A 13,886-nucleotide genomic window follows, 5' to 3' on the forward strand; every position below is an offset into this window, starting at 1 on the left:
TATGCAACTACTTGACTGCTCTGACTTTCGCACAATTATACATTTTCCGCATTTGCCACATAATAAATCATCCGCTGCATAATCTGTAGATTTGAACAAAACAAACTAGTTTCTTGCTCAAACGGCTCAACCGTTACCAAACATGCAGCAACAAGTGTTTCAATGTGTATGGAGGGCCCTTTGCAAACGTACAATGGTCACCTGTTACTTATTGCTAAATGTGTATATTAAATTGGTACTAATGGTGGGCAAACCACTCTTGCTTCTTTCTGCGCCTCTCTTGCCTCTTTCTGTATTTCTGTTGCTTCTTTCTGCACCTTTCTTTCTTTTTGTGCACTTCTTTTGCCTCTTTCTGCTCATCTCTTACACATTGGTCAGTTCTATTGCCTCTTTCTGCACCTCTCTTGCCTCTTTCTGCACCTCACTTGCTTCTTTCTGTATCCCTCTTGCCTCTTTCTGCACCCTTCTTCCCTCTTTCTCTACCTTTTTTTGCCTCTTTCTGTATCCCTGTTCCCTCTTTCAGCATCTCTCTTGCTTGTTTCTAGACCTCTCTTGCCCCTTTCCACACTTCTCTTGTCTCTTTCTGCACCTCTGTTGCTTCGTTCTGCACTTCTGTTGCCTCTGTCTGCACCTCTTGCCTCGTTCTGCTCCTCTGTTGCTTCTTTTTGCACTTCTCTTTCTTTTTTCTGTACCTCTGTTGCTTCTTTCTAGACCCCTCTTGCCTCTTTCTGCACCCTTCTTTCCTCTTTGTGCAACTCTCTTGCCTCTTTCTACACCTCTCGTCCCTCTTTCTGTACCCCTCTTGCCTCTTTGTGCAAATCTGTTCCTTCTTTTGCACTGCTCTTGCTCTCTTTCTGCACATATCTTGCACATTTCTGCACCCCTTTTGCCTCTTTCTACCACCTCTTCCCATTTTCTGCCTCTCGTTTGCCTGTTTATGCAACTTTCTTGACTCTTTCTGCAGTTCTCATGCCTCCTTCTGAAGCTCTGTTGCTTCTTTCTGCACTTCTCTTGCCTCTTTCTGCACCCATGTTGCTTAATTCTGAACTTCTCATGCTTCTTTCTGCAGTGAAAGGGCATAGGAGCACCCTGCCATCACGTCTCAATGTCATAACATCTAGGCATCTTGGTCAATTTAGTACATTGTCTTACGCTCAGTGCAAAGTTCAAAATGATAATTGGCTAATGCCATATTTTTTGTGCCGTATCCCTGGACACGTGTTTCTGGATTCCTCCATCATCAATAGGGAAAAGTTAGTAGGTTGCTGGGCATGCTGCACTTAATTTTCACAGGCACAATTGCACTCAGGGCAAGCAGGCGCTCCCAAGCTCATCAGCTCAAGCGGCTCGAGGGAGCCTTTTGAAACAGTGAAATGGGATAGGAGCACACTGTCATCACGTCTCAGCATCATTACCTCTAAGCATCTTGGTCGATGTAGTACATTGTTTTTCCCTCAGTACAAATTTCAAAATGATAATTGGCTAATGCCATTTTTTTAGTAGCATATCCCTACACACATGTTTCTGGATTCCTCCGACATCAGTAGGGAAATGTTTGTAGATTGCTGGACATGGTGACACTTAATTTTCACAGGCACAATTTCACTCAGGGCAAGTAGGCACTCCCAAGCTCATCAGCTCAAGCGGCTCAAGGGAGCTTTTTAAAATGGTGAACGGGGATAGGAGCTCTCAGCGTCATTACCTCTAGGCATTTTAGTCGATAAAGTACATTGTTTTTCGCTCAGTACAAAGTTCGAAATGATAATTGGCTAATGTCATACTTTTAGTAGCGTATCCCTAGACACTTGTTTCTGGATTCCTCCGTCATCAGTAGGGAAAAGTTAGTAGGTTGCTGGACATGCTGCCGCTTTATTTTCACAGACACAATTCCACTCAGGGCAAGCAGGCGCTCCCAAGCTCGTCGGCTCAAACGGCTCGAGGGAGCCTTTTAAAAAGGTGAAAGGGGATAGGAGCACACCGGAAAGAACCGGCTCAAATTAAGCACTGGGTCAAATAATGACATGTTTATTGCTTAATATCAGGGTCACGCAATTGTTTTACTGTATGATCAGCTTACGAAGGGCCAATTGGTTAGTGACCTCCCATTTCAGGTGCTTGGAAGAAGTTTCAAGAACTTCTTAGAACTTCTCATTCCTCGAAATGGGTGTTATTTCTGATATTTAGCTCTTTTCTATGCACTTCATTGCTTGGTTTTACTTGTGAGAAAGTATCACACTAAGGGGCAGATTTACAAGCCCATTGCAACACTTTTGCACTGCAATTGAATCACTTTTGTGATGCAGCGGCGACTTAAACAATGCAGCCAATTTATAATGTGACGCTTCTAGGGAGATACGTCACATTGTAAAGCTCTGCGTCACATTATACCTGTGTCAGGTATAATGGTGTATGCAAGGTGTGCATTCTTATGCATGAAGGCCTCATAGAGGGACGTAGTGAAATCTATGAGATTTCACTGTGCCAGTTCAAGGACACCACTGCATTAAAACCCTATGCCCGCTTAAAGCAGGGTAAGAAATGAAGCAGTACAATAAGTATGGGCCTCCTCCTTCATTGCTTGAGTTGTGTCATGCTTGCGACACGACTCCAGTAATGTGTGACTTTTGCACCAACAGCTGCGTCAGAATTTAGAATGCATCTGTCAATCCTTGCGCCATGGTGCGCCGTATTGTAAATGCCGCGCATCCATGGTGGCGCAAGGGTATCGCAGGCTGGCGCAGTGAAACTGATGCATCTCTACTGATGTGTCAGTTTCTTGTAAATTTGTCCCTATGTGTCACACATTCGCTTGTTAAATGTGACTCCTAAGTACAATGAAACCATGGAAATATCACACATAAGCAATTTGAAAACTTGGTAGCTATATAAGACCTGGCTGTTAGTCGAATAGTGTTCCGGCTCGCCTCCACTGGTTTTGCTAGCGCCAAGACACCGGCTGATATTCGTGCACTGTATACATTTTTTAACATAACATAACAACATAACATATGTACACTCAGCGTATACATTTAACATGCTCACACTGTATCTTTCATGTATTCCACCACTCACATGTACACATACACACAGCACAAGCATTTATCTTGCACAACATTGTATTCTCCAAATACTGTACCTCTCATAGGCACATGCACCTCTAGCAAATACATATGCCAAGGACACACTATTCAGTACTGTATTATCCCTGCTCTGCACGCTTCCTAGGCACACACACACCCATTGCAGATACATGGAGAGGTGTGGCTCATGGGTTAGAGGCGGCAGACCCGTAAGCAGAGAATCGGCCAGGAACCAGGGTCCAATTCCCGACGCGGCAGGGTCGTGGACCAGGGTCAAAACGGACTCGATAATTCTCGCCTTGGTACCTACTCTAACCAGGAACACACTCGGCAACTCTGGGCATTAAGCTTGCCTCATCTCTACAACGGCCCCACACAGACGCTGGGGATGCCTGGTTTCACCTTGGAGATACCCAGAAAGGGACCATCTCACAGGGTTAGCCAGGACGGGTTCCCCAGCGGTCTACAGCGCCGGGACGCCCCGTTGCTGGGGCAGCTGTGCGCTTTACAAGTCTACAACATTTACATTTATTTACATTTACATCGCTTGTGCACTGCGCAGCACTTCACATCCAAACTGACGTATGCCAAAAGTGAGTTGAGCACACAGCATCACTAGTACTGATCACAACACGGCATTCTGTCACCATCGCGCTCATGCTGTTTAACTCCTGGTGAAGGCAGTAGCCACCCACCACTATGAGGGTACCACTTTGGGTACCCTCCCGGTCTAACAAGACTGCAAGCCATGAGAAAGAACGGTGTCATGGCGCACAGGAATGATCCGTGATTGCCCATGACAACAAAAATGTGTATTAGGGGCACAGACATCAGTACAGTTGGACGTTAAAACCTTCTGTCAAATTTGCTGCACTTCCATGTAGCTGTATTTCTGTATCGCGTCTGAGAATTTGCTTACAATGACAAAACACTGTTTTCAGACCCCCATCCCTGTTTCGTGGCCCCCGCTTGACGGATCACCGCTAAACATTCCAGGAAAGAGCAGAGGTGAATGACCCTTTTTTTGCAAAGTTTTGCGAACATTCATCAAGCAGCACCAAAGCTGAAACAAAATTGTTCTATGTATGGAAACTTCAGTGGCTGTAGATGGTGTGGAGCAGGGGGTAGGGCGTAGACTCGCACTTTTAGTAGATACAATTCTACCCTCAGTGGATGGAATGCTCTTATAGGCTTATAGCCCTTCTGCCTTGGGCTATACCAGTTGTTAAAGGCCCTCACCCTCGTTATAGGCCTTTACCTTCTAAGAGGGCATTTAATAACCGGTATAACCCAGCGCAGCGGATGGTAAGGCGATGGTAAACAGATTTACATCTGTAAAGCAGAGAATAACAAGACATGCACCACCATGCCCAATGAACAACCCTCCATAGAATGAAAACGTGCATTTCACATGTTCCTGAAATGAGCAGAAGGGACACACTATTTTAAAACAGCTTACAATCATACAGTGACTTGAATAGTCTGTGAGTCACCCGTGGATTATACGCTCTACAGCAATGTATGATGTATGAGAAGTATCATGAATTTATGTAAATAAATATCTCCACGTTATAAATCTCCAGTTTATATAATATTTGTTGCGAGCACTAGATGAGAACTCCTTAATGTTCGTATGTGCACAAAAATCCACAGGTGAATTGTTTATTGTAGGGAGATGTTTTTGTTTTTACAACAGGCCTTTGGATGAAGCCACAAGCTGTTTGAAACGTGTCTACAACTTACACTAGTTGTGCTCTGTTCCTACTGGGTTTAACTGAAGTGCTACTAGTACTTACATCGTCACTGGTACCTAAGGTGTTTATCTTTTACCACACTGGGTCACACTTGTTTATGGTACTACACTGTTTCTATGTCATACATGGACATGCTTGCATAAAGACAATGAATGATGTATATGTTTAAGGGCCCTTTATTTGTTTGTTTGTTTATTTATTTCTTATTTCATATGATCAATCGGTTTAGAGACCGATTTGAAGAGCAGTAGATTGGGTTATGCCATCAACGACTCCTCGGCTCCATACATCGCCGTCGCCATACCAGACGGCTACAAGATCACCCGCAGGGACCGCATCAATGGCACCGGAGGAGGACTAGCCATCGTCCACAGGTCCACCATCGAGGTCACCACCCACGCAGACGACACCCTCCCCACCGCCGAACACATGCACTTCCAGATCCACACCGACCCCAACACCACCCTCAGAGGAACGCTCGTATACAGACCCCCCGGACCCAGTGCCCAGTTCAGCGACTCCATCGCCAACCTCGCCAGCACCCTCGCCCTCGCCTCCACGGACTACATCCTCCTCGGGGATCTGAACTTCCACCTCGAGAACAACAACGACGTCAACTCCACCACGCTGATCGACAACCTCTCCAACCTCGGCCTCAGACAACTCGTCACCACACCCACCCACGCAGCCGGCCACACGCTGGACGCCATCTTCTCTACTAGCACCCACGTCGCCTTCAACCACACGACGGAACCCCACTGGACAGACCACCGCTGCATCCACTTCAGCTTCAGAAAACTCACCACGCACCACCGCACCCAACAGCTACCTCGCCGATGCTGGAGCAAAATCAACGAAGACAAGCTGACCTCCACCCTCGCCATGAACCCTCCCACCGAGCTCAACAACCCTGACATCGCAGCCCGCAACCTCAGACAGTGGATCGACGACTGTGCCAACACCCTCGCCCCTCTGAAGAAACCCCCCAACAACAACACCAGCAAGAGAACCTCCTGGTTCACCGATGAGCTTCTGACCTCCAAGCGCGCATGCCGGAAACTGGAGAAGATCTGGCTCCACGCCCGCACACCGGACACCCAGGCAGCCCACAAGGACGCCACCCGCAGACACCACCACCTCATCAGACAAGCCAAGAGATCCTCCTTCAAAAACCGCCTAGACAACAACGCACACGACAGCAAAGAGCTCTTCCGCATCGTGAAAGAACTCTCTAACGCCAGCACCAACGGCAACGACATCCCTCCCTCACAGGAACTGTGCGACTCCCTTGCCAACTTCTTCCATCGCAAGATCGCTGACATCCATGACAGCTTCAACTCCGCGACCGACCCGACCACACCAGACCCCACTCCTCCCGCGCACACCATCAGCACCCACCATTTGTCTTCCTGGTCCTTCGTCTCCGACGATGAGACGCTCAAGGTCATGAACTCCATCCACTCAGGATCGCCGACAGACTCATCCCAACACCACATATTCAACAAGGCAGGCGCAACCATCGCACCCCAACTACGGAGGGTCATCAACATCTCCTTCAAAACTGCGACATTCCTGGAAAGCTGGAAGCATGCCGAAATCAACGCACTCCTCAAGAAACCCAAGGCGGACCCCACGGACCTCAAGAACTTCCGGCCCATCTCCCTCCTCCCGTTCCCGGCAAAGGTCATCGAGAAAATCGTCAATCTGCAACTGACCCGTCACCTGGAAGAAAACAACATCCTGGACCCGTCCCAATCCGGATTCAGACGAAACCATAGCACAGAGACAGCCCTCATCGCTGCCACAGACGACATCAGGCACCAACTAGACAACGGGGAAACATCAGCCCTCATCCTCCTGGACCTTTCGGCCGCCTTCGACACGGTCTGCCATCGCACACTAAAGACTCGCCTCCAGGAAGCCGGAATCCAAGAGAAGGCCCTCGACTGGACCACATCCTTCCTTTCCGGCAGATCCCAGAGCGTCCGCCTCTCGCCCTTCCGATCCGAAGTCACTGACATCATCTGCGGCGTCCCCCAGGGCTCCTCCCTCAGCCCGACGCTGTTCAACATCTACATGGCCCCCCTCGCACAAGTGGCCCGACACCACAACCTCACCATCATCTCCTACGCCGACGACACTCAGCTCATCCTCTCCCTCACCAAGGACCCGCACTCTGCCAAATCCAACATCCACGACGGAATGAAGGCCATCGCCGTCTGGATGAGGAGCAGCCGTCTGAAACTGAACTCGGACAAGACGGAGATCCTCATCCTCGGACCCACCCCCTCAGCCTGGGATGCCTCCTGGTGGCCGAACACCCTGGGGACAGCACCAACGCCGACCGACCACGCACGCAACCTAGGATTCATCCTCGACTCTACCCTCTCCATGTCCAAACAGGTCAATGCCGTATCCTCCTCCTGCTACAACACCCTCCGCACACGTCGCAGAATCTACAAATGAATCCCGACCGAGACAAGAAGAACGGTAACACAGGCCCTCGTAAGCAGCAGGCTGGACTACGGCAACGCACTCTACGCCGGAATCCCAGCCAAACACCTGCATCGACTGCAGCGCATCCAAAACGCCTCCGCCCGACTGATCGTCAACATACCCCGCCGCTGCCACATCACCCCCCACCTGCGAGACCTCCACTGGCTCCCCGTCAAAAAGAGGATCACTTTCAAACTCCTCACCCACGCACACAAAGCACTCCACAACGTCAGACTAGCCTACCTGAACAGCAGACTCAACTTCCACACACCCTCCCTCAAGCTCCGCTCCGCCAGCCTAGCCCTCGCCACCGTCCCCCGCATCCAACGTACTACCTCCGGCGGCAGATCCTTCTCCTTCCTCGCCGCCAAAACCTGGAACACCCTACCTACCCACCTACGTCAGACCGAAGACCTACTCACCTTCAGAAAACGCCTCAAGACCTGGCTTTTCGAGCAGTAACGGCAACCACCCCCTCCCCCACCCCCAGCGCCTTGAGACCCTCACGGGTAAGTAGCGCGCTTTACAAATCCTCCGATTGATTGATTGAATGTTGTCATCAATGCAGTCATTTCACGTCATGAGTGATGGAATATGTGAGGTCATAGGCAGTGCATGGCGAGGCGATAGTTCTATTTACCTCAGTAAAGTAAAACTGGTAAATTTCAGTGCTCGTTGGATTTTCCAACATTAATTTTATAATATTTTAAGACCTAACAAAAACATCACATTCACCTTAATTCTGATAATTTCTAGATATTTGTTTACGTGACCTAACTATAAAGTAATCTTAACCTCTGATTTTCGAGTGAGTGTAAATACCCAATGGAGAAATATCGGCGCAACAAGAAGTTTGTGAGATTGGCAAGAACCAGTCAGTGGAAGCAAAGAAAACTCAGTACAATCTTTTGCAGAGAAGTTGAGCCAAGTTGAACCTTTGTGCCCGGTGCCCATGTGCACAGTACCTGCTGGGGAAGGTCTGATGGGGCGAGAGGCAGAAACCTGGCATAAGACATGCCACGTGCAGGGAGTACTGTGGGAGCCACTTGGCACATGAGTCCCCATGGCTGAGGCGCACGCGCACTGGTGCAGGGTCTGGAGGAGGCCACGCATAGCTCCCTCTACTTACACACTCCTCTCCCTTCCTGCGGGCTGCTCACACTGGGCAGTTGGTGACACCACCCAGTGTATTAATGTTCACGATGGCACACGTGTCCCCATGGCTGAGGCGCACGCGCACTGGTGCAGGGTCTGGAGGAGGCCAGGCATGGCTCCCTCTACTTACACACCCTCTCCCTTCCTGGTGGCTGCTCACACTGGGCAGTTGGTGACACCACCCAGTGTATTAATGTTCACGATGGCACACGTGTCTCCATGGCTGAGACACAGGGGCACTGGGGGCAGGGTCTGGAGGAGGCCAGGCATGGTTCCCTCTACTTACACACCCCTCCCTCCCTCCCTGGGGGATGCTCACACTGGGCAGTTGCTGACACCACTCAGTGAATTAATGTTCATGATACTGTGTACCCCCGACATCACACAGGTGCATTACTACAAGGGCCCTGCCAGGTCCAGGCTCCTGGGGGGCCCTAGCCTCACCCACAGTCCTCTGCGCTCTCTCACCTCAGGTTACATACCCCACCCTGGACCCGTCCTCCCTAGCGGGGGCAGTGACCGACACTCGTCATCCCACCCAAGGCTCGAGCCCGAGACATGTGCACAAAGTGATGTTCCTAAGGACTCACGCTAGTAACCATAGCAACCGAGTGACTGCAAAGAAGAAGCTTTAACTAATTACAGGCCTGAATCTCTCTTTGTTTGTCAAAGAAAAGAAGAACTATGAGTGGAACGGCGTTCCCTTGTCATGTTCCTATTGTTGATTGTGTCCCCGCACTTGCTTCACGTGCCTGGTTGTTTTTTGTGTATAGTGGTAGTGACAGTGACGAAGAAATGCAACTTTGTAATGAACACTTTTGGAGCATTGTAAGATGCGACATTGCCGTGGGGCAGCATTTAATGAAATATGTGAACTATAGTGTCAAAGGAAGAAACTTGTGTTTTGTGAACACTTGTTACCAAGAGCTGCATTTACACAACACTATGATGATATATAAAGGCAGCACAGAGACCCCATATGACATCTCAGAGAAAACTGACGCACTGACACACAGAGCTCTGACCCATCTCACACACCAGATCCCACGCACTGATATCACACTCAGACCTCACACCGAAACATCAAGCACAGGCAACAAACACAGGCACCAACAGCCTCCCTTCTATCCATCCCTGCTCCATCCCTTTGAAGGATGAAGGCTGTCTTGGGGTCTCTTCTGGCTGCTGCCCTCCTTGTTGGCCCAGGTAAGACTTCAAATAAATGATACACTACGGATTTAAACCTGTGAGGGGCTGTACATACCTGTTCACCTGTAGAGATACCTGTGTGAGACTGTGCATGTCTGGTTACATCTGAATGTCTCTGTGTAGGGGGAGCTGTGTACACCTCGTCATTTCTAAATCTACCTGTGTGAGGCTGTACATGTCTGGTTACATCTGAATTTACCTGTGTAGTCTAAGCTGTGTACACCTAGTCATTTCCAAATCTACCTGAGTGAGGCTGTGCATGTCTGGATACATCTGGATGTACCTGTCTAGTGTGGAAATGTGGATTTTCCTGGTCAGTTATGTCCCCTATCTTGGACCCCAACGGTTCTATATGCATGTTACAAGTACATGTATGTTCCCTCCAGTTCCAGTTTCTAAGACGCAAACATATGTGTGTCTACCGTCGACATGTTCTCTGTCAGATCCGCCATCGATGGGCTGGATATTCGATTCCTAGGTATGAAAGGTCACCGACTTTATATGGCTAAGTTACTCCATTTTTACAGTTCAGGCAAGTAGGCCCGATTCTGTCCTCAAAGCCTTTCCCTGCTCTCAGCCTCTGACAGCTCCAGCTTGAGCTCGCATCTGTATCCATGAACTTTGTCCTACTCCCTGTGCAGCTAACGGTGCCTGCCTCGGCCAGTTTTCGCCTGCCTGCCAAGAAGCTGTATTTCACCTTCGAATTATCTATTTTGCTCTTCAGCCGATGCATTCCTGCCTAGTGATTTAGGTAAACATTTCCTTTAGCTCACAAGCAAAGGACTCAGCCTTTCCGTCCTCCTGCAAGTGATTCATAGCCCTGCTGCCATGGAAAGTTTTCTGCCCCTCGCATCTCATATAGACACTTAGACGCTTGTACACGCACACACAGTTAGTATAGAATAGATTCTGTCCGAGAGTCCTTTCTTGTGGATAACATAGTTCTCCAAACATAGGATGGTAGATATGATTTGGGATTAGGTTGACTTGACCCCTCAGACTTCTCGTCTCCACATGTAGAGCTAAATGTCAAGTCCCCTTCACCCCCTAGTTGCACGTCAATTACACGTCATACTGCTGCGCGCGCATCTATGCCAAGTATTATCTTATAGATCCACCTATGTCTGATAATGCAAACCAATCATGTTTCTTTTATTCCTTATTACGCCTAGTTTCGATTACGTACCTGTTATGTCACTTTTCTTATCAAATGTTACGCCTTCTACACTCGTTTCATTGTAATGTACTTATTATAAAAATACATGTCTGTCAATAAATTATTGTACTTCACTTCCTGAACCTTCGTGGTGACGGAACCTGAAGGCCGCGACTCGAGTCGGCCATTTTGAATGGAATAAAGCCCATTTAGAAAACCTCTTATACCACGGATTCTGCCTCTTGTTATTTTGAGCTATTTACTTTATTTTAAGATTCCGTATGAAATTCAGTCCGGTATTTTATTTACCACAAAATGGCGCCCGAACAGGGACACTTTCTCATCTCACGCGCCGGCGGTGCGTTGCAGGCCCGGTCCCCTGCCACAGCTGGACGGACCATAAACGCGTACCAGCAGGATTTCCTGTAAGCTCCCTCCGGTCAAGCGGGGGCGACTGAGGCTGCGATCAACCCAGACGAGGCGGTGAGAAGTGCGAAGTATCCCGACCAGAGCCTAGCTGAGAGAGCAAGATCCGAGGTATACAGAGGCCCACCAGGTTTTCCGAAATCCCGATGTCCAGAGGGTCCGCTGTCCGCAGTCATCGAGTCCTGTCCATTCTCTGAGGCCTTCCGTTTCAAGGAGCTACTCGGTGAGTACCATCGCCGGGGAGGCGTGTTGACGCGCACATAGGTTGTGCCGGTCAAGACGGATTTGGGTACACAAATCCGGTCTGCACTGTTTAGCAGTGTATATGTACTGTTTAGCAGTATATCAAGTATTCCGAAGTATTCAGTTATTGTCAAGAATTCAGCGTGGTGATTAGTTAGGCAGACTGTCATCATTGTCGATCATTGTTAAAATGTTTAATGTTTAATGTTTAAAGTAGTCAGAAATGTCTTGCATATTGTGGTATGAATGATTGTTCATTGTTCACCGTTCATTATTGTGTTTTTTTCGTATTAAGAAAATTCAAGAGTAAGTATCAGATCAGTTGTCAATATGCCGCTCTTCTCGAAGTTAAGACAGATTACTACCAGAAAAGGGGTGCTTGAAGAAGCAGTTCCTATTCCTCCTAGGGACACTCCAGGGCATTTTATGTACCATAAACATGGCTTAGATGCCATATTGTTTCTTGATCTATGGGTAGATTATACCAAGGGATTACCGGAAAGTCAAAGGTGGCCCATAGCGGGAACCTGGGATGCAGAGTGCATCATGAAAGTGGAGGAAGAGTTATGGAAAAGAAAGGTCAGACAGTCACAGAAAGACGCTGTTGAGTTATGGCGTAAAGAATCTCATAGACGAACAGAAAAAGCACGTAGACAAGAAGAGAGGAGTAAAGAAAGTTCAAATAAAGTTCAAGAAAATCTATTAATTGAGGAAGGTATCAGAGTGAGATCAGAACAAGTAAATAGACAAAGAAATGCTCTTATGAATGGTATGTATCCCCTACTAGCCGAAGGATTACCTAAGGCTGCTCCAGAGATACCAAAAGACTTGCCACCCCCATTATTTCCAATTAAGGTACATCCAAAGGGGCTTCCCAGAACCGCAGAAGATGTTTTTCTTTCCTCATATCTAGATGACGCAGCTCCCGAGTATGCTAACGCCGCACCACATAGACCGTCTGGCGGAGGGGTTCAACGTCAGGATCAGGTATCTGTCCCCGTGCAACAGCAAGTTCCGACACAAGCGTCGGCAAGCACATCTGTTTCCGCATCTGTCTCCGCAGTCGACTCTGCAGAGGTATCGACACCCATAGTTGCTGTGTCACGTTCGACGAACCCATTCACACCCGACGCCCCAGATAGGGCCACGGGAGGTGCTAGCAGTACTTTTACACCGCCTAGAATAAATAAACTTGTCTTTCAAGAGTCAGCGCATTCACGTACACCTAAATTCGTAAATGAACGTACGCTTAAGGAACTCCTTGTTAATTGTAGATATGACCCTGTGGTCGGTAAAGAGGACGAAATGGTCCTGGCATCATTACGTATCAGACGAGCCGCAGAGTATTTAGCAAGGTTACCAGGAATGACTACGCATCTGGATAACATATATCATTTTGTTCAAACAGGACGAGATCCAGGATGTATTAACAGAGCTATGGAATTCCAGAAAGTAGAAATACAGGGGGAACTGTTACGTTTCCTCATAAACTGTATGATCAGAAATCAAGATCGTCCGGGGGTAGACCCGAATGCAATGCTTATTCTTACAAGATGGAGTCAGAATATATCGGAAGGGAGACACGATAAACAAAATTGTATAATAGCCATGTGCCGAAAAATCCGTAAAGAAATAGAGCGTATTCATGAAGAAAGATTGGGAACAGACGAGTTTGAGCAAGATGAAGTGTCCGAATCAGGGAACTCTGCAAGACAGTCAGAGACCATAGCCTATGTAGGCAGAGGAAGATCCTGTGATAATGCTAGATGTTTTCCCGATCCAATACACTCAGTATGCCCAAATAATAACAGAACGTATCCGACGCCTGTAAAAAATCTGAAGTCTCCTGAACATTCGTTTCAAGCCACAGATAAAATACTACGAGAACGAAGGGGTTACCACCTCCTCGATTCCATGGATGAGCAAGAATTAGCCAGATCAGCCGTTCACTGGATTGTTAGTCCTGAAAAATACGGTGATGAGACCGTAGCACACACGTTTCTCAACCTCAGTACAGATGAACAACGTTTAGCTGGAATCTATATGATTCAGCAACTCCTTATATTATATAAAAGCCAACATGCTGACCCTGGTCCTTTACCTGATATATTAACGGAACTACTCACAAACAGATGGAGAGGTTCTAGTAACAAGCTAATTAAAGAGATATTAGTGTCACGTAAGCAGTATGTCCTTTTTGTAAATCCAGATTCTCTCTCCCTGCCCCGCAGAGAAAGAGCACCGTACTATATGGATAGACAAAATCCTTTACGAGAAGTGCACCCAATAAAAGGCGAAGACAATGAGTTTCACCGTGTATTTGTTTACACACCCATATCAAAAATGGAATTATTAGAAATGAAGAAA

At 47.9% G+C, this 13,886-nt stretch overlaps 1 protein-coding gene across 2 annotated transcripts in view; it reads left to right on the forward strand.

Moving 5' to 3' along the window:
• Positions 1-9,482: 9,482 nt before the first annotated feature.
• The window catches only part of LOC146830193 (prostate stem cell antigen-like), a 78,621-nt gene continuing 74,217 nt past the window's right edge, over positions 9,483-13,886 (forward strand). For both annotated transcript variants that reach the window (XM_085604420.1, XM_085604419.1), the window contains exon 1: positions 9,483-9,691. In XM_085604420.1, coding sequence (XP_085460546.1) covers positions 9,640-9,691 — 52 coding nt within the window. In that variant the 5' untranslated portion in view covers positions 9,483-9,639. The remainder of the gene's footprint in view (positions 9,692-13,886) is intronic.

Source organism: Triturus cristatus, chromosome 5_1 (genome assembly GCF_964204655.1).
Source record: "Triturus cristatus chromosome 5_1, aTriCri1.1, whole genome shotgun sequence".
NCBI lineage: Eukaryota > Metazoa > Chordata > Amphibia > Caudata > Salamandridae > Triturus > Triturus cristatus.